This window comes from Symphodus melops (assembly GCF_947650265.1).
Source record: "Symphodus melops genome assembly, chromosome: 13".
In the NCBI taxonomy this organism is placed as follows: Eukaryota; Metazoa; Chordata; class Actinopteri; order Labriformes; family Labridae; genus Symphodus; species Symphodus melops.
In genome coordinates, this window is record NC_136703.1 from 21250216 (window position 1) to 21271650 (window position 21435).

Below are 21435 nucleotides of genomic sequence, written 5' to 3' on the forward strand. Positions count from 1 at the left end.
TATTATTTTATTGAATCAATCAATCAATCTTTATTTGTATAGCGTCAATTCATAACAGGCGTTATCTCGAGACACTTTACAAAAACAGGTAAAGGACCTTACTGTTTGTCTGTTAACATTAACGAAAGAGCAGGTAACAAGACCATGCTCATTGTTATGTTTACAAAAAGCAGGTAGAGGACCTTACTTATGGCTATATTACAAGAGCCCAGCTTAATCCATCATAGCGTGGCAAGAAAAAACTTCCTTTTAACAGGCAGAAATCTTCAGCAGACCCGGGCTCATGACGGAACAGCCATCTGCTAAACTGCTAAACACTTTACACAAGTTGTATTCAAGTTTGCTGTAGTTGGAGGTGAAAAAAAAACCTCCCAAAATGTTACAATATTGCAACTCTAAATCACAGTTGAACTTAGCTCTTAATACAAATCAGTCATCCCATTCGTCGTCGTCTTCGTCATCATCTCCACCTTCATCTTCACTTTCGTCTAGAAAGAAGAGACAATAAGTAAGGAGGGTTTGTTCCCCTTACGGTTTATAGGTCCTGAATAGATGAATGTATTCATATTTACCAGAAGAATGGATGGCTTTACTCCTCTTCTGCATGACTGACATGAGCGCACCGACGATGCCTTCACCTGACCCTGGTGGTGTTATTGGACCCTGATCAGGACTATCTGTCACCTAAAAAAAAACAAACAAGAAAAAGATGATAGTTTTAAGATAAAAGTATCAACAAATATATTTATATAATTTCCCATTTCTGCATCACAATATTTGTGATAAGGGGAATTTCTTTACGTTTTTAAGCTTCATCCCGAGTCGGATCTGATCCAACAGAGCTCCTCTGCTCTCTCCTCCCCCACTGGATGGAGCAGGAGGTGGTGGTGGACCACCCGAGAGAGGAGGAGGCGGGACATTTGAGGAAAGGGCAGACGGTGGTGGAGGAGGCGGAGGAGGGGGGGGAGGTCCTCCACCTCCTCTTCCGGGTGCAGAAGGAACTGGAGGAGGTGCAAAACCCATGGAGCGCTGCTGGCTTGACGGCGGCATTGGGGGTGGCAGGTTGTGTGAAGAGGACTTTGGCGGTGAGGTGAAGTGAGGCGGTGCAGATTGTGCTGGAGGAGGTGGAGGAGGAGGACCACCTCTGTTTGCTTGAGGAGGTGGAGGTGGTACTCCCCCACGTGTTGGAGGCGCATGGGAGGATGGGCTCCCTCGCTGCTGCTGGCCTGGAATAGGAGGCAGAGGGCCAGAGCGGCCTCGTGGAGGAGGAGGGGTCGGAACAGAGTGACCGGAGCCCGGCACAGGAGGCAGAGGTCCCTGTCTGCCAGGTGGAGGTGGTGGAGGGCCAGAACCTAGAATGCATTGGAATGATACATGCATTAAAGCAAATCCAACCATGTATTAATCTTATATTAACATGCAGTGAGTGACTCTGACCTCCTCTGTTCATCTCTCTTTTGACGGCCTCCATGCCGCCAGACTGCTCGATGACATTATAGATGAGCTGGGATGTTCGTTCGTCCCTCATCTCAGCCTCACTGATCCCAGCCTGGGAGAGCAGCTTGGACAGGTCAGGGTCCAGGTTGTTTGGATCAAAGCCCACATGAGAAACATGTCTGACCATAAGGAAATGAGAGGAGAGAGTCAGAAACTATTAACTCAATGATCAGAAATGCACAACACTACTTGTTAACTTTTTTTCTTAAGTGGTGATATGTAAGACTTAAGATGCTGGTGGTTCAACTAGGTTTTTATACCCTAGTAATTCAACATACAATCCACGTATAATTTTTTTTAGATCATAAATAGAATAATTTTTCAATGTCTTGGGAGATGATACAAAATCTAAATAAACATTTTTAAAAAATCTAAAAATACAGCATCCCCTACATTTATGTCCTTGATTGTTTTCTTTTGTTTGGGACAGGTTAAGATCTCAGGTGTACTCATTTATCATGGCATGGCAGGGACAGCTGTCCATTGGTAGTTTTCTTTATAATGACAGCTGGCTGGCCCAATCACGCCTCCCGCAGGACTGTTTACGCAGCTACCTCTCCCCACTCTGTTTGCTCCTGCTCACTAAGAAAGTGCCCGAAATACTCGAGATGTGTTTCGGGCTGTGTTTAGAAGGGCCAGAGAATTGTAATGCAGAATAAATTCAGATGACTGCAGCAGCCCTGGAGTTCCTGCGGGTCACGGTTGTCTGTACCTGTATTTAGACTACTGTCATGAAGCCACAGGTGGAGACGTGAGTGGCGCTGCGGGCTGAGAGTAGGAGGTGAGAACAGGTGGGTAGCACAGTGAGGTTCTATTATTAACGGGGGTAAGAGCTATAGTCAGATCAAGCACAAAGAGAAATACCTCTGTATGATATCCTAACATCCGTAACATTATTAGCTTGAGAGTATGAAGATTTATGAAAAAGCTATTTGAGGGTATCTGTTGCTCTTTTGTGCAATACTTGTTAAGCTATGCCAGGGATGGTAATAAACGTAGGTTTTGCCACACCAGTTCTGTATAAAAACTAGAAATTAGAATTCCAGCTGTACACAGTGGTGTAGTGGGGCCTAAAGAAATGGGTACACTCTCTTTTTTTGTGGCTCGTCCAGCTGCCTCCTTACATTGCAAATGTGGCCTCCCAAAACTGGATTAGGAGGCATCTGAAAGTTATCTGCTCACTCACTTGAATCCACTTGGTGCTCCTATATCTGCTTTGGAGAGTTTGACGCCTTTTTTTTTGCTCTTCTTATCCTTCTTTCCTTTCCCGCCAAAAGCTGAGGCAGCAGAAAGTGAGGGTGTCGAGCGGTATCGTGACGACTGAATGTCCGGGTTCTGTATGTCCACTGTGGTCATGTGGAAATTGCCAGGGCTGCCAGGTGAGGCTTTGGAGGAGGTACACAGTACATGCAGGTACATGTTATTAATTTGTACTTTATGCACGTTGGTCAATGGTTAAAGTAAAAGCATGTTGTGGTTAAGTTACCTTTTTCAGGTGGGAGTGGAGGCAGGGAACCTCTGTCTGCAGTATTTAAAAAAAAGGATTAAAAAATACCCCACTTACAGTTTGTTTCATACAAATGCAGTCTAAAAGAGTGATGCTTTCTTACCAGCATGCGGCAGGGGGCGCTGTTTCTTGTCTGTCAATAACAGGAAGATGGAAGAAACCGTTTTGCAGCACACACACACGCACACCATCCCACAAGCCAAGATTTACACAGCCAAAATACACAACAGTATTTTTTATTATTCAAATGAGAAAGAAAGACATTTGATTTATTATTGTTAACAAATTAAGCTATCAGCATTAATAAATAAGTCAAAAGCAAACCCTGATAATTGAGTAAAATTTTCTTTCTAATGGACTATTACTACTAGTTCTTATGAACTCAATCCTGAAATAGATATAAAAAATAAAAACTCTTTTAGCTCGTTTAAGTATTTTACCCAGGATAACTGTGAAAACATTATATTAGCTTTCTAAATAAATATAGTAAAGTTACAAATGTTACCACAGTTGTATTGAATCTATATAGCCTATATATGAGACACTCTTATTGTAAAAATAAACTTTGAGTGGCGCCGGTATGAACTCACTGACCTTGGCGGTTGTTTCTTTGGTTTATTTTCTCCTGGACAGCATTTTGGAAAGTTTCTGCTTCCTGCCGCTCTGAAAAGTTTAGTCCAACTTGACAGTCCTGAAGTGTCATGAGGAATCACATGATACAAAAACGGTACTTTAAAGGTTTGCAGACTATTGATAGAAATAACAAGCGCATCAGAACTAACACGAGAGGACAAACTTAATATGTGAACTATAGCTGTGGTAATTAGTGAACCAAGGTTGTGCTTACATCTGCAGCAAAGGTGTGAAAGTACGGCTGCGGTGAGGAGTAAACAATTTGGTTGTAGAGCTCCTGCTCCCAAACCTGCCTCCCTGTCTGTTGGAAAACATAGTCATCATATTTGTCCCTTAAAATTGCTCATGTAAGTTGGGGGTAATGTCATCTCATCTTACTTTTCATTACACATTTGATTTCATCATCAGTCTAGAAAGAGCTAAATAAACATTATCTTGCAGAGTTAAAATGAGAGTCTTGTTATAAAGAGAGGTTACCTTAAGATCAAACAAGCGTATGAAGTAGGAGCGCATAGGGTTGTCTTTGACAAAGCAGACCACACCGGTGTGCTGCAGGCTCCACATGGACGGAGTGTGAGGCAGAGCCATGAACAGCTGGACTACTGCCGTGGCCATGGACTAAATGCATGCACACACACACACACACACACACACACACACACACACACACATACACACACACGCACGCAAACAAACAAAGTATTGCACTTCTGTAAATTTGCAACTTTTTGTGGTGAGGATTCACTTCCTCGTCTGCCGTCATTTGTTCAGATAATATGGTAAGTCCTTCAAACACCCAGCTGGTGATGGTATGTTGCTCAGCAGGTGTGCCTGAAAGTCTGAACTGTTGTTTACTTCTGTAGCTTTTAAAAAATTCAGGAAACCAAACTACCTCCACTCCTCTGCATGACTGATACGAGCTTATGTGTCTAATTCTGACAGCAGAGGAAGAAACGGTTAAGCCACCATTTCCTGTTACAGCTGCCTCCTTTTTGATGACCTCATGTCAGCACTTCATTTTTAACTGCAGCTCCTTAAAAGTACAGTATGTCCCTTTAAATAATGTCATCAATGGTTTATATTATACAAATAAAAATGAATATTTTCTTGAATTGATTAAATGAATCTTAAAAAAGAAAGTGAATTAAAAAAAGGGTCAGATGAGGAGTCAGACCTAATCATCGGTGTGTCGAGTTGAATATAAAATCCCTAGTACCTTATTTCCAGGTTCAGCTATCAGCTGTTTATTTAAATTCAAGATTAAATATTTAACCACACATGGTAAAAAGGTTTGTCGCGAGGCCTGAAACTCTTTACATTTAAATAGTGTGTGCTGTCTTGGATGCCTTTTTCATTCACTTCAACAATGAGCTATCAGTAAGGGACACATTAAAGAGAAATACAGCAAGGTGTCAGACTTTACAGTTTGCAATGATCACTTGTGAACTTACAGCACACCTTCTGCCCAGCAGCTCCTCCAGCTTCTCGTTCTCCTGCAGGCTCAGCAGAGAGCTTCGGGCGCCCTCCGCTTTACTTTTAGATCCACGGCTCATGGTCCTCAATTAAAGCTCACGGTTTATCTCAAATGAACGTGAAGAGCATCTAGGACAAACAATGTCCTCTCGACACTGACGGGTTACTGAGCTCTACAGTGAAGGAAGTTTCTCTTCTCTGTTCTGTGCACACATCAGCTCAAAGCAGGAAACGGCCAACCACACTTCTCTAACCCCCACTTTTCTTCTCTCTCTCAGACACAAATCACAAATGAATGTGTTACTTCCATTTTCACAGGGAGGCAATGCATTATTGCTCTTCTTCTGCTGTTTCAACATTCACTTTACAACCCCACTGGGGATTTCTTTGTCTGAATAAAAGCAACCTCAAACTTGTACAAACGAGAGACACATTTTATTAACAGGTGACAACATTCAAATTAATTTAAAAATGTACAGGATGAATAAGAAAATCTAAATATTTTAGTCAAATAAAAAAAACAAAAAAACAGGCTCCGTTCATTTTAAGTTAAAAACCACATTATTTCTCACCATACTGATTTTCATAGACATACATATTTTTTAAAAAAAGGAGTTGCACCAATTTTATGTGAAACAAAAGTTAACTTCTTTGGTTTTCGCCACTACGAATAAACTGTGTGTCTGTTCTCTCACATTTGATTGTCAGTATCTGTCTCTTTGACCTTCTCTGGCAGCAGCTGAACAACCACAAATTGCACCATCTCTTCACAGAAAAAGCTCACATCAGACTCAAATTTAAAGATCACCTTAAATTAAATTAGTAGATTAACACAAAACAAATCACATTATCATTTCACTCTGTAAAAGTGATTGGATTTTGTATTTTGGTCGATTGGTTGGTGTGAAACGTCAGACTAACCCTTGCTGTTAATACATTGGGGGGATATGTGGATAAGGAGAACATGACATAGCAGCTGATGAAGCGTATTGATTGTAAAAAAAAAGAAGGAAAAAAAAAAACTTCATAAAGGTTCCATATGATTTCTGTCCTGTACATCTAAAATGAAGGGAAGTAAGATTAGAAAGATTTGGCAGTGACTGAGCTATTCCAGGGAACTGTGCACATCCACACTCTAAAATGGGATTTCCATTCGAGTCATGCTCTTCTCATTCATGCCTTTTTGCATTTCTATACAGACCTCCAAATAACATCCTCGTAACGAGCCACTACATGGGTTCAATTCAGTCGGAACACACTGCTTCTGTGTTCACTCCTCTTTGCAGGGCTTTTTTTCTCTGCACATGAAACATGTTGAAATGCTTTCTTTGTTATTGTTCTAGGCGAAGGGTACTTCACATGTCCTTCATATCATGCAGCCAGACTTTGTCGTCTGGCTTTAGATGAGATCTCAGCAGATCAGGGAGTATTTTAAAAGACGGAGAGGGAGCTTTGGTTGGCTTTTTGTTTGTAGTTTATCTTTTCAGTCACGGCTGCTAGTGTCCGCCTCCGCTTCTAGACTCTCCAGATACCCAGTCAATGATGATAAACGACAAACTCATAACCATGAAGATGAACCCCAAAGCAGCAAATAATGCGGCCTACGGGAGAGGAAGGTAAGAGACAACACTTTCATCAACAACACAATAAAAATACAGCACGATAAAGAAAACGATAAAATCATAATGCCCTCGAAAGCTGATAGTTCGTAGCTTTACCTGAATCTTAGGTCTGGACAGTAAAGGCTCCTGGTCTTCAGGAATGATCCGGACGTAAAAGATTCCAGGCAGGATGAAGATGAGGCTGGGGGCAGATGTGGCTCCTGAAGGTGAAATAACGAAAAAAATAACGAGTTTATGAAGGTATTTACAAGTTACACATTACATTTACAAAGTAAGTAGTGATGCAGATAATGGTTTGACATTTCACACCGCAGATTTGCATCGAAGCTCAAGCCAGGCGGCAGGTGTAAACATACCAATGATGCCGAAGATGTCCCGGATGGAGGGCACAAAGATAACAAGTAGGTTGACGATGAAGATGAGACTAAACGCGATGCCGATGTGAATGGCCCAGTGGAAAGGTTTGTTGGGGAAAAAGATCTGGAGCAAGGCTCTACGGATCTGCAAAGGGAGGAAAGAGGGTGAATGTAAAGGTTTTCTCTACATGAGACCATCTGTGTCAAGACTGATGTGCAGAAATATGCTAAAGTAAGAATTAGAAAAGAATTTAAGGGAGCGCTGTTGAACTATCCAGTAAAGTCATGTTAAGATGCAGTTTAAAAGAAGTGGTTGGCCCTAAATATTAACCAAATGAGGAAGTTTGTCTAAAAACTGCATTGTAAATGTTTTCAATGTCCTGTGGTTTGTACTTCCACTGGCCTCAAAAAGAATAATGTAAATGTACATGTGTGTAAGATGAGATAAGAAATTACATTCTTGCTCCAAAATTGCAAAGTTGAGCGACACAAAAGAGCATTAAATATATTTGTTTCAGGGTTACATGCAAAGACACAGTTATGTCTTTACATTGATTTTACGTGACGTTAGCTTAGCTCACACTGGAAATGAATCAGTCTGGAAATTGAGACTAACTAATTAATAAGGGATTTGATTGGTATTGGACAAAAAATAACAGGCAGGAAAGAAATCTGCACACTGTTCAGCCAAACCTATTTATCTACTGTAAAAAGATTTTCATGTTTTAAATGTTCCTCTTTGACTGCAACAAAAAGTCTGCATCCACAAATCAATAGTTGTGTCTACTTAATAAATAGCATGAAATGAGAATATATTAATATTTGAAACAGTCGGACAATTTTAGGGCAACTTAACGGATATTAATCAAAACAACAGTTTTTTGTTGTTCATTGTTTTTAATCAGAAAATCTATCATTGAACTTTTAATCTTGGCTCTGTATTCGTCTTCCTGTCAGCTTCATCTTTATTGATTTATTCTGATTCTACATTTTTTATTGGTTTAGACACCGAAGTGCAAAAAGTGGAGGGATGTCCTAAACTGTTATTTTTCTGATCAAAACATTCTTTATATACACTCAAAGCCTTACTGGGAAAAGAACCACAGGCACAGTCAGTGTTACAGCCACCAGAACAGCCAATCGGACACAGAGAATGTGGACGTCCAAGGCACCCGCTCGAATGTAGGTGTGCAACAGCTCCGACTCCACAGCACCTGCACACACAGAGAAGCAGACACCCACACTTTGACATATCTCTCGTGGACTAGTCCCTCATTCACAAAAGTGGAAAATGCACATGAGCTCTCGGCACAAGTGAGTCATTCATTCATCTGAAAATCTTTCCATATACAACCCCAGGACAAGCTGATCTTTCACTCTGTGGTGTAAACAGACTCTTACCATAAAAAGTGAGGTAACCAAAAAGAGCAGTTAGCAGGTACATGACGAACATGGCCAGGATGGAGAAATTAGCCACGGTCTGCATACGTTTCTTGGTGGCACTGGAGGGAAACAAGGTATAAAGTAAATAAAAAGTCATTTTTAAATCTTCTAAAACTATGAGCTAATGTGGCATTGTAACCTGGGTGATGATAACATGACTTACTCTCGTAGCTCTGTGTAGATCGGCAGCACCTCCGGGTGGCAGACAAAAGCAAAGGCCAGAATAGGGATGGTGTATGCCGTCTAAAAGTGAAACACAACAAAGGTCGGTGAGTCATCCACCAATGCCTGCTGCTGACACAACATGCTATGCTGCAGAACATGTGGCAGTGAAGCGGCTGCTAGGCTAACCAAGAAGTAAATATGCTGCAGAAATTCAGGAACACAGATTCAGTCAAAAGTGTCTTTAGTGTTTTTGGTCTAACCTGTGGGTTGATCGTGAAAAGTTTTGCTTCACAGAAGTCGTCTGTCCCATTCATGACACCGTGATCATCCAGAATATGAGAAGTGTTTGTTGGTTCATCTTCCAGCGGACAGGGGATGTTGAACTTCTTGTAGATGACCTGAGAAGAAACAGTGTGTTTAACAAAATTAACATATTTCATTGATGCAAAGCAAGTGGCATCGCATGCACGTTTGTTTTTACAAACAGCTAAGACTCACCGAGATAAGAAAAAACACCATGCAGGAGAGGGAGAAGCCGCTCGTATATCCCAAATAACCTACAGTGCAAAGACAACGAGATGTTCAATGGATTTACCAACGTACGGTTCATGGTGGAGGAGAAGGAGCTTAAAGTGAACACAACAAAATGTGTGCCAGCAGAGATTGAAGAGAAATGAAAAGATAAAGAACAACTAGAAAATGTGATGACAGAACGGAAAAACATACCGAGTTGTTTCATGAGTGCTAGAGGAAGGATGACACAAGCACTAACAATGATGATCAAGTAGTTTCCATTCAAGAACCACTCTCTAAGAGACCGCAGGACAAACAGATGAAGAGACATCAAAACAATGTCAAACTACTGAATGTGGAATTAAAAAAAAAAAACTACGGATGAAAAATAGTGTTGATTGTTGTTTAAATGATGACACTCACCCTGTGTTTTCTTGTTTACTCAGGAAAGCTTGAATAACCAGCGGGAGCTCCGACTTGACGATGAAGAGGTAGCTGGACATCGCTAATAGGAAGTGTAAGCGTTCTTATTTAATGGATATGTAATTTATCCTGATCAATTGCACATGCTTTCATTTACAGGTCACACAGATTAAAGGGGAAAATGAGATCACAGTACCTCCAATGTTGTGTACTGTGATGATGCAGCCGGCCAGCATTTTTCCTGGGGGACCAAAAGCCCGATTCCCGAGCTGCTCATAAGCCCTGATACCTGAAAAAACACAGATATTAAGTTTACTCACATATGATGAAGAGTTTATGGGCGTGATAAAGTCGCAGAAAATGAAGAGACAGAAAGTGCAGTTCCTTAAGTAGCCACTTGAGGCTGGACCTGTAACTAAGTTAGCTCTACAGTTTTAGACCCAGTGTCAAATTACAGTGAAAAACTCACAAGCTCTCTCAACTTTAAAGACAGATATATAAATGACTTTTTTCAGCTAGCCTCCCAAAAAGAATATCATTATCTCGTCAAACCATTAGCCGATGGTCTCGAACGTGAAGCTCTGATCACGTAGCATCTGCTAACTCCTTCCTACTCCCCTATTCCACCCTCTTGAACCAATATGGCCACTTGTGATTAAAAAACAACAACATTGTGACAACAGTTTGTCCTATTCAAGGCTTCCACACAGCTGGTTATAAACAAGTGGGAGCTTTCGATATTGATATATCCAATGGAAATAACATTCAGTACAGAATTTAGAATCACCTCTGTGGCTACGTATGCAAAGATATTGGGTTGAGTGTTGAGTCCAGCTCCGACTTACCAACGACTCCAGCGCTTCTCAGCAGGAGGTGAATTGAATATGCAGACAGAATGGCAATGAACACCAACAGGATTCTGAAACACAGAAGAACAGGTACGTGACTTTTTTCAAAAGAGAAAGAATGACTTTTATTTTGTTGAAAAATGTACAACCATATTTGCTCCAAACTCCGACAACCAATAGAACCGTCCTACACGCCTGCACAAATACTCCATCTTTGTATTCAACCTTTACATATCCAGGTTAGTCCCACTGAGAGCAGGGATCTCTTTCTTAAGGGAGAGCCGGCCAAAAACACATTTATGAATGAAATAAAAGTGAGGTAGTAAAAAAAGTGTAAAGAAGACGAGGCGGTGCATTCAAGTTCCAGTTTGCCAAGTGTAAAGTGTTAAATGACCTTTTTGTTGTTACAGTCCATTATAAAACTATAAACTCACATTTAATGCAAAGTAAACTCAGTAACTATGTTCTGTTGTTTTTCCTTTTGGGTGTGTTTATGATTTAACCATTACTCATATGAGTAATGAGATATTCTGTAGAAGCTTCATTTTGTTAACAATCGTCTCTTCGGTTTATTGTAATTTTTTTCTCCACTCATATGAGTAAGAGACTGGCTCTCCATCTTCCTCCCCCTGCCACATAGCACAGGACTGATCCACGGCAGGCGTGTCTTGGATCTGATCACTACGGGCTATTTTTATCTGCTCAAATCTGTTTAGTAGAGCTGCGTGTGTACAAGCTGATGTACATTCTCAGGCTGTGTAGAGCAGCAGTTACATTTAAATACAGTATGACAACGACATGTCACACAATAATCCTGATTTATAATTCACTTAGCACTTTTTTTTTTAAAAGAACAAATTAACAAAGAGCTTTACAGAGATATGTGCAGCATAATGTGATATGTAAAGGACAAATAAAAAGCATAATTCTCGACAAATACGTAAAACCAAAATAAACACAAAATTTGGCATCTAAAAGATGGCAGAATAAAATTCTTCTAATTCAAAAAGCCAAAGAGAAAAAAAAGCTGCTTATAAAAGCCCAAGACAGCTGCCCAAAAGTGACTTCAGTTTGCAAAAATCCTCTCACTGTCGGTCCACATATCGTAAACTCAACACACACACACACACACACACACACACACACACACACACACACACACACACACACACACCACACACACACACAACAAACAGCCCAGCTCTATTCTTGTTCAACGGAGACCTAAATACGATATAAATTACAAGCTAAATCAATATATTATTTTTCTCTTTGCACAAGAAAGGGCAATATGAAAACAGTTTGCTCTGAGCAAATATGTAGACAGACAGGCAAAACACACACACAGAAAGTTTTCAATTCCAAAGTAGGGACTGTGTGTTGTCGCTCACATACTCACATAAAAAGAATGATTCCAGTGTTGGACATTGCATAAGCCAATCCCAGAATCCCACTGCCCATTATGGCATTACTGAGGTTAAAGATGGACATGCCAAAAGAAGTCTTTCCCTCAAACTAGAGGAAGGAGACAACAGATGTTAGACACAGACGGATCAATGCAGAAACTAAAGTAACATCAACGTCAATAGTATTACGGGTACATATCATTTTACAAACAGCCAAATCAATCAGACGTAGACTCTTACATCGGTGAATTGGGCTTCTTTCTTCTCTCCAGTTTTATGCGGGAGAAACTCTTCATGTTCAGTCATGGCTTCAAGACCATCAAACCTACGGAAACAAAGACGTTGTTTTCAAATACACATGAAGAGACAAACGGGAGCTGATGCATTTATAGAAACTGACATTGTAGCTATAAATCTCATTTATTGTTGTTTTTTTCCTCTGTTTGCATCTCCCTCATCCCACTGTTCATGCTCAACATAAGTCAACATAAGTCTGGTTCTGCTCAGCTGGAGTTTTTCCATGCTACTGTAACTTTGCTAAATGTTGTTTGTGCTCATGATGGCTTCATGTCGGGTCTTTGTGGACAGTAAAACAAATATTATGGTCTTTAAACTTGTCATAAACTTGCACAAATAGTGATTTTTTTTTTTTTCTTTGAAGAAGCATCTTTGTTGTGATATGTGAAACAGTAAATAGTCTTCATGTTACCCATCGTCCCTGCTGTGTCCGTTCATCTTCTGAAGCTCCATTCTGATTACTGGGGTTGTGAATTCAGAGACTTTGAAGATCGACTCGTGCTGGACTAAAAGAATCCTCTTCCAACTTTTACCAGACTGGAATAAAAAAAAATAAAACAATGATTACATTTCTGAAAAAACTTTTTACATCACCTGCAAATGCAGCCATTCTTTCAGTTTTTATTTTTGGGTGGGGGGGGGGGCTTTTTATGGATTTATTGGAGAGAAAGGACAGAGGGATAGAGTTAGAAATCGGAGAGAGCGAGAGAGGGGGGTATGACATGCAGGAAAGAAGCAACAGACTGGATTTGAACCTGGGCCGCTTGCGTTCTTGGACTTTAGTCTCTGTACAATAAATGCACACTAACCACTAAGCGACCCGGGACATGGATTCTTCCAGTTTTTGTTTCTTTGTGAAGAAAACTGCAAGCAATAATCCTTTACATTTCCTCTCTATGTATCACCACTTCCTATATCTTGTGTTAACATGTTTAGGTTCAAACAGAAAACCCTCCAAGAAGCTGCAGCTAAGTATGGCAATAGCTATTAAGTGATAAATATATCCTGTTTGGTCAGTAAAGTAATAAAGACAGAGCGTTGTGGCAGCTCGGAAACCCTTGGTCTTTTAAAAGTATATATACAGTACTACAAACATAATGCGCAAGTGTGGCTTCAAAATGGCAAACCTATTTACAAAGCCTTGAGACGCACAACTAACTCTGTAACAATCATTTCTTATTGCCAAGGACGACAACAATGTTTCATGTTTGTTGCTTCAGATATGAGGGTCCAAAAACGAAAAGATCACTTTAGAAGATCAGAAAATAAAAAAGGGGGTACATTAGCCTTGGATGTAGGTCAGCTCAAAGCTGAATGTCTTTAAATAACAAATGTTGTCAGGGGACTTATGTTTTAATCTGCCACACAAAGCTGGCATGAACACACTCTGGGAAAGAGCGTAGGTCTGTGCTCCTGCTGACTGAGGGGTCATGGGATACTTCCCCTCTCTGTGTGTCAAATTGCCCTCAGGATTTTCACATCTTGACCCCAGAGGACACACTCACATTATTGTGCCATTCCTTAGGAGTTTTGAACAAAAGAAATCCGACGCTCATCACTGTAACACTGCTGTCGATGCAAAATAATCCAAACAGCTTTGGAAGTCGATAGCAGCCGGCCGCAAGGATAAACAAAGGCTTCTTGTTTAAATGGTGCCATTTAGCCTAAGTACAGAGTAGCCTTCTCCATGCATACTTGCCTCAGGTCAACTCTAGTTGGAGTTACTTTCTTTAGCTACATACCCGGAGACTTTCCCAGGGCTCATGGCCAACACACACAACCTGGCAAAGTGCAGTCTGGGTGTAGTTTAACATGACTAAAGGACAGTTTGGATGGAAGAGTGACCACTTTCACATTGAGAAAAAGCTGCTTTTACATTTGGCCTGTTTTCTTTGAATTTTGTGGGGGAGACAACGAAAGTAGACGAACCTGGTTTACGAGAAACTTCATCACAGTTAGAAATGTCATTGGTCAAGGTGGAAGCGTTTACACGGTGAAAACTCTGTGAGGAGTAAAAACTTAAAGCTTGTTCCTGTTCTTTCTGATTCCAACTCTTCATACCACAATTTTCCCAAACAGCGTATCCCATGTCCTTTTAGACTATCACAATTAAGAAAGTATGAAATAATGTTGTCCAAGAACAAGAGTCTGGTGTCAAACACAGACACTTTTCTTTGGTCTTACTATCCAGCATTACAGCCCACATGGCTTTTGTCTGATGCAAGAGCAGCTCACTGTGACAGTCAGCCCTTCCCTTCTTTAACATCTAATACATAAGAATTACACACACACACACACACATTTTCCAGCAACTTACCCTGGAGACCTGAGGAGCACACTGTGTTTTCTTTTCACAATAATGTCAGAATAAATCCTTCTGCAATTCCCCTCAGTTTTCCCTCCTAAGGTTTATATATAGCTTTGTTCTTAGGAGTCTCTCCAAAGCTCCTTGGTAGTGAGGAGGGGAGAGAGTGAGAGAGATTAGAGGCTGTGGGGGGAGTGAGAGGGAAATGGGAACACCCATACTTAACCCTTTGTCGAACCACAAACAGGTAGACTCACACAGCTGCAAAGAGGCTGACTGTAGGGATCCTCTCACCAGGTGTCTGCACCCAAAAGGTGTTGAAACCAGAGTCCAAACAAAAGCCACGCATGATGTTTTCGGAAGCAGTTCAAGGCTACAAGTAATCCAAGGAACTCTTTAAACCAACACAACAGGGCGTCTGGCCTTCATGCTGGAGGCTAATTAGCACGTCATTACAGAATATTCAAGTAGAAAAGGAGGGTGTCATCTGAGAGGGGTTTTTGTTACAGCATGGGCGGATATTCGCTGACAGTTTGCATCCTGCTGGAAGTCACAGTGATGCTAATTAGCTTAGGAGATAAGTGCTTTTTTTAAGATAGCCCACATGTGATTGTGCTTAAGACTGGAAACATTGTGCATGCTTACAACTGATCATGTGCTTGACCCAAAACTCACGGTAAGACCTGAGCTGACACGTAAGAGAACAAATGACCGAGGGAGGCAACAGACAACTAGGTCTGTGTTTGTTATTGTTGTTATATATTGATGACACTTTACAGGAAGCTACATGTGTGAGGCAAAGACAGTTTCCCAAAGGGACAATTAAGCGTATCGTATCATACGGCGCCGCACTGAAACGTGTGGCAAGGACACAAACGTCTTCCTCTTCTGAGGGGAGTTTTCAGTTGGCAGATAGTCAAACTTAACTGAGCTGCACACCCAAGAAACACCCAATTCTTCTTTATCTTACTGAGACACCAATTCTTTACAGCGTCACAAAATGTTCTGTTATCTTTCCCAGATGATCTCCCCGATGACTACATTTTACAACGCAGAGACTTTTTGGTCTCATCTGGAAACATGAAGGTTTTATATGTTGCTGTAAGAAGAGCTCACTTTAAACGTTTCAGTACTTGTGTCAGACTGTTTTGAGCCATTTGTGAGGGAAATACCGAAATTTAGCCAAGAGCAGATTGGATGTATTAAAGCAGTCATAAAAACAAGGACAAACTCAGTTACCTTAAATGACCTCTTGGAATGAAAGTCAACGAAACCGGACCTTTGAAACAAATCCTAGATAAAGTAACTGATATATTCACTTGCAAACTCAGGGTGAAATAAAGCTCACCAGGAGCCATTCTGTCTTGGTAAACCGTTCATCAAACACTTCACATGATTTTAATAGGGACTATTCATGCCAGCATGTGGAGCCAAGATACTCTCCCATTTCAGTGAGTCATTTGAAATCCCTCCTCTGTGCTTTCCAAACTGCCAGCATGTCACACTGCAAATGAAAGCCTTAAAATGTCCTCAGTGGAAGAGTTGAGCTGCTGGGGAAAAAAAGTTATTTTCATTTTGAAAAATGTACAACCATAGGAGAGAGGGAGAGAAACTCCCTGCGGAAACTGCCCCCATGTATGAATGAGAAATTGTGTCGTGGCCCACATGCTGGAGCAGCTGCCAAGTGCTGACGTGAAGGAGTTCTTCTGGTACTCACCCTGGAAGTCACACAGAGGGATGTCTTCAGCCTGGACAGAAGTTTCAGGGTAAAAGTTAAAACTTCTGAGCAGGTCCAGCTCCAAAGTCGGCTTTTCCCAGAGCCAGGAGCCTCTCTTCAGCTGAGAGAGGAGAGCGAGAGAGAGAGAGGAAAAAAAAGAGGGGGAAGGAGGGAAGCAGTCATTTGGCGCGTTAAGAAATTTCCTGCCATGTCACAATGTCAAGCCCCTCCTTGTTGCTATGAACTGCTCAGGCCACATGTGGTGCTCTGTTACATTTTGAAATATGGACGTCTTATCTTACACACTCTCTTCTTTTTTCTAATGCCCTCTGGACGGCACTATCTTGCCCCTCCAAGGAGAACCAACAGATACACACTTTTGTCAGGGGCGCTTCTAGGATTGGTTGGGACCCGAGGCAAACATTTATCTGGGCCCCCTCCAACCAGCTTCCATTATTAATTTCACAGCAATAATGCACACTTAGCAGGGCATTGAGAGAAAGTGCTCTCAGATGGGGCCCCATTAGGGAGGTTTCTTACAGTCATTGCAAAATGTGCACATTTTAGGGCAATACTGTGGTTTAACGTTTGTCAGCCGTTGAGGGGCCCCAAGCAGTTACCTCTGACTATTTTATCCTTTCAGTTATCAGGCAGCTGAATGCTGAACAACTTGACTAGATTTTTGGACAGATGCTGTACGCTTAAGAAACCTGTATGGTCCATTCATTTATATGGACATTTTATTTCATCTACTTGCTGGATACTTTTCTGCCATTTCTGGATTTATTCATTTCTACATTTTTCTAGCTTCTCATTTAGCGGCCTGTCCCTCTGTCGAATTCTTGTTACTAGCTTGTAAATGTTATTTTCTGAATTCCGTTGTGTAGGTTTCCTTCATATTGTTTTGGTTTCTTTTTAGGACTCTTTAGGCTGTGAGACTACATTTACCTTCTGGGATTAATAAAGTCTTCTGAATCAGAATTAGAGGATACTGTCACCATTCATCCCAGCGCGTTACCTGAGGAACATTTCTGAATCATTGGACTGAATAAAATTATATTGGTAATAATGTTGCTGTACAATTGGAAGAGTCAATAAAAAGAGTTGTTTTGGGGTGGGTGGCATGTGTGGCTGTGGTCCTCCAGACGGGCAATCCAGGTTCGATTCCAGCCTGTGGCTCCTCTGCCACGTTTCACTGATTTCTGGATCTATCCACTGTCTTATCTCTTCATCATAGGCATACCACCCCCTTTAAAAAGTGTTTTTTTGAACAGTTCATTTTCAGTAGCTTATTCTCAGGTTCAACTTTGTGTATAATAGCTCACCACTACCACCTAGTGGTCCCAGACACAAGTGCCATAAGGAGCAATTAGACATAACTTAAAATAGACTTTCAGACCATCTTCATTCAGATATCAGGCAAAAATATGTTGAGCTTAAGTAGAATTAAAATGTGTAAAAGTAAAAAAAAAAACAACAACAAACAGGCTTTCCTCTCAATGTAAAGAAGTCCAAAGTAGCCCTGGTAACGACAGCAACTGTGACGGGGAGAACGCTCAACTGAAATCATTCTAACTTCAACAAAACATTTTTTTAAAAAGTAAAAATAATATTTATCGTTTTAAATACATTTCATGGGGAATTCAAGCTGCTCTTAACTTGTGAGCTGGTCGACCATCATTTAGTTTCTTTTCAAGTTGGTCACAGACATCTTATTATTCAACTCACGCCTCTTTTGCAGGGCTGGGTTTTAGTTCAACTTTTTCTTTTCCATCATGTCTAGAGATTCTTGCTACACATACAGCATACACATATGTTGTGCAACCAATAGTTTTAATCTTAGGGTGTAAAGCATTGCATTGGAGAAGCAGGATACCTAAAAAACTATTTTCAAAATCACTTCTGATTAATTTTTGGTTCATTAACTCATCTTGAAAAACTGAAACCAAACTCAAAGTAGTAGAAAACTATACAGTATTTTATTATAAAGCTAGGAAAAGTAGTTAACAAAACAAATCTATGACATAATGAGACATCCATGTAGTAGTAGGTTGAAGGGTGAGTCAGAATAATAAAAAAAAAAAATCGAATCAGGATCCGTACAGTAAAAATGTCACTTCCCCTTTTCAACCCACATAAAGAAATTACAACGAGCCTCTGGGTTGGAGGCATGACCCTGAGGACGACAGCACACAAAGAACTGTTTGCCCATGTTTGGCCCCTCCTTTTTCACAGTACGGAGCACGCAGGGTTCCCCGTGAACTTTGCAGGGAGGTGGTGGGGGCGGCCCGTGAAGAATGGACTTCCAGAACACTGAAGATTCACCTTTCTTGGAAAGGGTTTTACCAACAGAGGGCTTTGAGGTTAACACTGTCCTATTGATCTGTTTGTCCTCTTCCTCTTTAGTGCACTGCTGCCCTGAATTAAGCTCAGGCTCGCTATCTTCAGGTAGTGTGCTTGTGACGGAGGCGACTTCCTCACTAGCTGAGGATGCTTTTTGGGAGTTATTGGTTGAGGCAAGTTCCTCCAGTCTGAGTGTTTTTTCACAAGAAGCTTCAGTTGAGGAAACATTAGCGATTTTGGGTTTGAAAAAGGAGAGGAGGCTGCCTTGTGGTTTTGAAGATGTCTTGACAGTCTTCGCCTTTTTACCTTTTGGAACAGCAGCTTCTGATGTCAAGAGCCGTTTCTTCCCAGCTCCGATTGGGTTTAAATTCTCCCTCCTCTCGTCCTCCTCTTGAGATCCAGGTAATGCTTCCCTAAGCTCAGGCTCAATTGATTTCTGGTCAACCTTTACAAGAAAGCGGGAGAGTTTCTGCTGCTTGCCAGCGAATTCAGGCAGGTAGCGAGTGCAGAGGGGAGGAGGCTTCGAGCTGGGTACGAGAGAGCAGCTCAGTTTCCCCCACACAGGGCAGTGGTCTGAGCCCTCAACCTCCGGCATGATGTCTGCGCTCACAAACTGCTCCGTGGCGAGCTTCCTATCTGCGAATATGTAGTCAATGCGCGTGCCATAGTTGGTCTGCCTCGCTCCAGTGAGAGTGGACCAGCACGTGAAGGCGTTGGTGCGAGTTGGGTGGAAATGTCTGAAGGTATCCACAAACTTCCCCGAGTGGATGGGTTGTGTTGAAGTCAGCTCAGGTTCTTCATCAGTTTTGTCATCTTGCCTGTCCTCCTGTTGTCCGTCACCGTGCAGAAAGCCATTCAGCCATTTCCTCCCAGGGTTTTCTCCAAAGTCCTCCTGCACAATAGGAAAAATATAAAGGAAGAGTTTCAATATAATGCATATACAATTCATATTTAAAAAAATAAAGGGCTCCATAGGCTTTCCCTTTCATGGTTGGTGCCCTGGATAGATATTTATCTTAGAAATCAATGAAATAATAATAACATAAATTCACCCTGCACACCTAAATAAAAGCAAGTAAGGAAATAATGTTAACATTTTTAACCTCTTACTTACAATATCACTGGGATCACAGTGATCTATTTGCCGATGAGATGTGTTTATGTCTCCTAAAATGATCACATGGCTGAAAAGTAGAACAGAAAAACAAACAGATTTTTTAAAGAGAAGAGAGAACAACAATATACTGTCAAAAATATGACTGAGAGCAGAACCCAGTAAATAGTGTGACAAATACCAAATGCCATTTGGTAAATATAGATATACAAATCAGATATCCAAATACTAATCCTACCTTTGTTACTACAAATGCAGGACCTAATTTGTATTACTTCATTCATTCACATTAATCACAGTGCATACACGGCCAGGTAAATGTTAGCAGTTGCACATTCGAGACTGTTTCTTACCAGCCTCAAATCAAACTGCCTATAATCAACATGGTAGGATAGTCTGAAGGCGTGTGGTTTAAGCAGGAAACACCTGGGTCTCGATTGTAAAATCTAACTGCTCTCGTCTGCGGAAACTTCTTAAAACTCACCTCCCATCATTCAGTATGGCTTCAGCCCGACACTGAAGCAACTTATAGAACTGAAGTTTGAACTGCTTCCTCTCTGGCTTTTCAGGGTCAGCCCGTGGACAGTACACGTTGATTACAGTGACCGTTTGCTCTTTGCCTTGGCACCTAGAACAGAATCAAAAAGAGGCACGGAAACCTACAGTTTATAACTGACTGACATTGGCACATTGAAGAAAGCTCTGTGAAGACTAAAATATTTCTCTTACATGGTTTTGTGCTGTGTAATAACAGCTCGTCCTTCATTATCCAAAAGCTGGAGCTCCTCACTACAGAACCCTGTTTGGTCCCCATAGCATCCAGCAGCCCCTTCATGGTTAGTCAGCAGACCTGTGAGACCCTCCTCAGCAGCAAATGGAGTGGCTCTATCTTTACAGTAAGTGGCAACCCCTTTGTGAATCAGAAATAGGAGGGAAAATAGTGAGTCATAAATGGCACAAAAAGTTGCACTATTGATAATTGGTAGAGAAGTGTGAAAGTCGGAGAAATGTACAGATTGTGTGGTATATTATCATAACACTAACTGAGTGTCCAATTTTACCTCTGATTACAGTTTGTGTATTTAGTTCAGAAAATATAGCATTTTTGGAAGTAATACAGCAGTTTAAAAAGAACATAAGGATACCTAGAGGCAAATATACTATGTGTATGATTTGTATGACTTAGTAATAAACCTGAGTAACCGCTGCGTCCTCGACTGAAGCTGAAATAAGAGTTGTAGCCGTCAACAATGGCAGTCCTTTCATCAAGCAAGTCTCCTGTAGGGGGAAAATCTAGTTAATTCTGGTTTTCATGTTGTGTCTGTGCTAATCCACATGCATAGACAGTAAATATAAAGCTGCACGACAGATCACGTGTGTGGTCTGAAAACACTAAGCGTGCCACTTACTCGTCACTTTTGTCTCTTGGACACAGATAATATCTGCATCCAGTAAATCGAGAGCCTTTTTGATACCGCCTCTGAATGTCCGTATGCCATTTATGTTCCAAGTCACGATCTTCATCACGAAAAACTACAGCTGTCTGACAAGAGACAGCGGACAAGTTGACGGCAGGGAAGTAAACCGGAAGTCAAGAAGAATACGAGCGGTTTCGCACAATTAAAAAAAAAAAGAAAAAGAGCACGAGCGGAAGTGGATTTCTTGAGCTATCTTTCCCTCCATAATGAATGTTTTTTTGTTTTTGTTGTTGAAGTAAAATGGACGTAGCATTATTTCGTTAATCTCCCTGTCGAGGTCGTGCGACATGAACGC

The 21435-nt window shown here is 41.1% G+C and overlaps 3 protein-coding genes across 6 annotated transcripts; all 3 read right to left on the reverse strand.

Moving 5' to 3' along the window:
• Positions 1-21: 21 nt before the first annotated feature.
• On the reverse strand, positions 22-5423 carry LOC306834182 (actin nucleation-promoting factor WAS-like). Of its 2 annotated transcripts, none has more exons than XM_079360005.1 (11): positions 5089-5423; positions 4115-4255; positions 3852-3938; positions 3599-3695; positions 3108-3137; positions 2984-3019; positions 2684-2882; positions 1438-1616; positions 802-1352; positions 573-684; positions 22-488 (listed from the first exon to the last, which is right to left on the reverse strand). In XM_079360005.1, the coding sequence occupies exons 1-11, from the start codon at positions 5188-5190 to the stop codon at positions 430-432; spliced, it is 1593 nt and encodes a 530-aa protein (XP_079216131.1). In that variant the 5' UTR covers positions 5191-5423; the 3' UTR covers positions 22-429. The 2 variants fall into 2 exon arrangements, with proteins under 2 accessions (XP_079216131.1, XP_079216132.1); XM_079360006.1 differs by having other exon boundaries at positions 5096-5148.
• A 100-nt stretch (positions 5424-5523) lies between these two features.
• LOC306834183 (sodium-coupled neutral amino acid transporter 3-like) lies at positions 5524-16362 on the reverse strand. 3 transcript variants are annotated; one of them, XM_079360007.1, is made up of 16 exons: positions 16206-16362; positions 12596-12720; positions 12127-12211; positions 11880-11995; positions 10478-10551; positions 9829-9921; positions 9633-9714; positions 9423-9505; positions 9195-9253; positions 8957-9094; positions 8695-8774; positions 8490-8590; positions 8178-8302; positions 7089-7233; positions 6829-6932; positions 5524-6711 (listed from the first exon to the last, which is right to left on the reverse strand). In XM_079360007.1, the coding sequence occupies exons 2-16, from the start codon at positions 12634-12636 to the stop codon at positions 6607-6609; spliced, it is 1431 nt and encodes a 476-aa protein (XP_079216133.1). In that variant the 5' UTR covers positions 12637-12720; positions 16206-16362; the 3' UTR covers positions 5524-6606. The 3 variants fall into 3 exon arrangements, with proteins under 3 accessions (XP_079216133.1, XP_079216134.1, XP_079216135.1); XM_079360008.1 differs by lacking the exon at positions 16206-16362 and adding an exon at positions 14501-14661; XM_079360009.1 differs by lacking the exons at positions 11880-11995; positions 12127-12211; positions 12596-12720; positions 16206-16362 and adding an exon at positions 10676-10870.
• A 1800-nt stretch (positions 16363-18162) lies between these two features.
• apex2 (APEX nuclease (apurinic/apyrimidinic endonuclease) 2) lies at positions 18163-21423 on the reverse strand. Its single transcript, XM_079360411.1, has 6 exons — positions 21072-21423; positions 20857-20940; positions 20392-20572; positions 20147-20290; positions 19663-19732; positions 18163-19440 (listed from the first exon to the last, which is right to left on the reverse strand). Exons 1-6 carry the CDS (start codon positions 21184-21186, stop codon positions 18319-18321), a joined length of 1716 nt encoding a protein of 571 aa, XP_079216537.1. The 5' UTR covers positions 21187-21423; the 3' UTR covers positions 18163-18318.
• Positions 21424-21435: the final 12 nt, after the last annotated feature.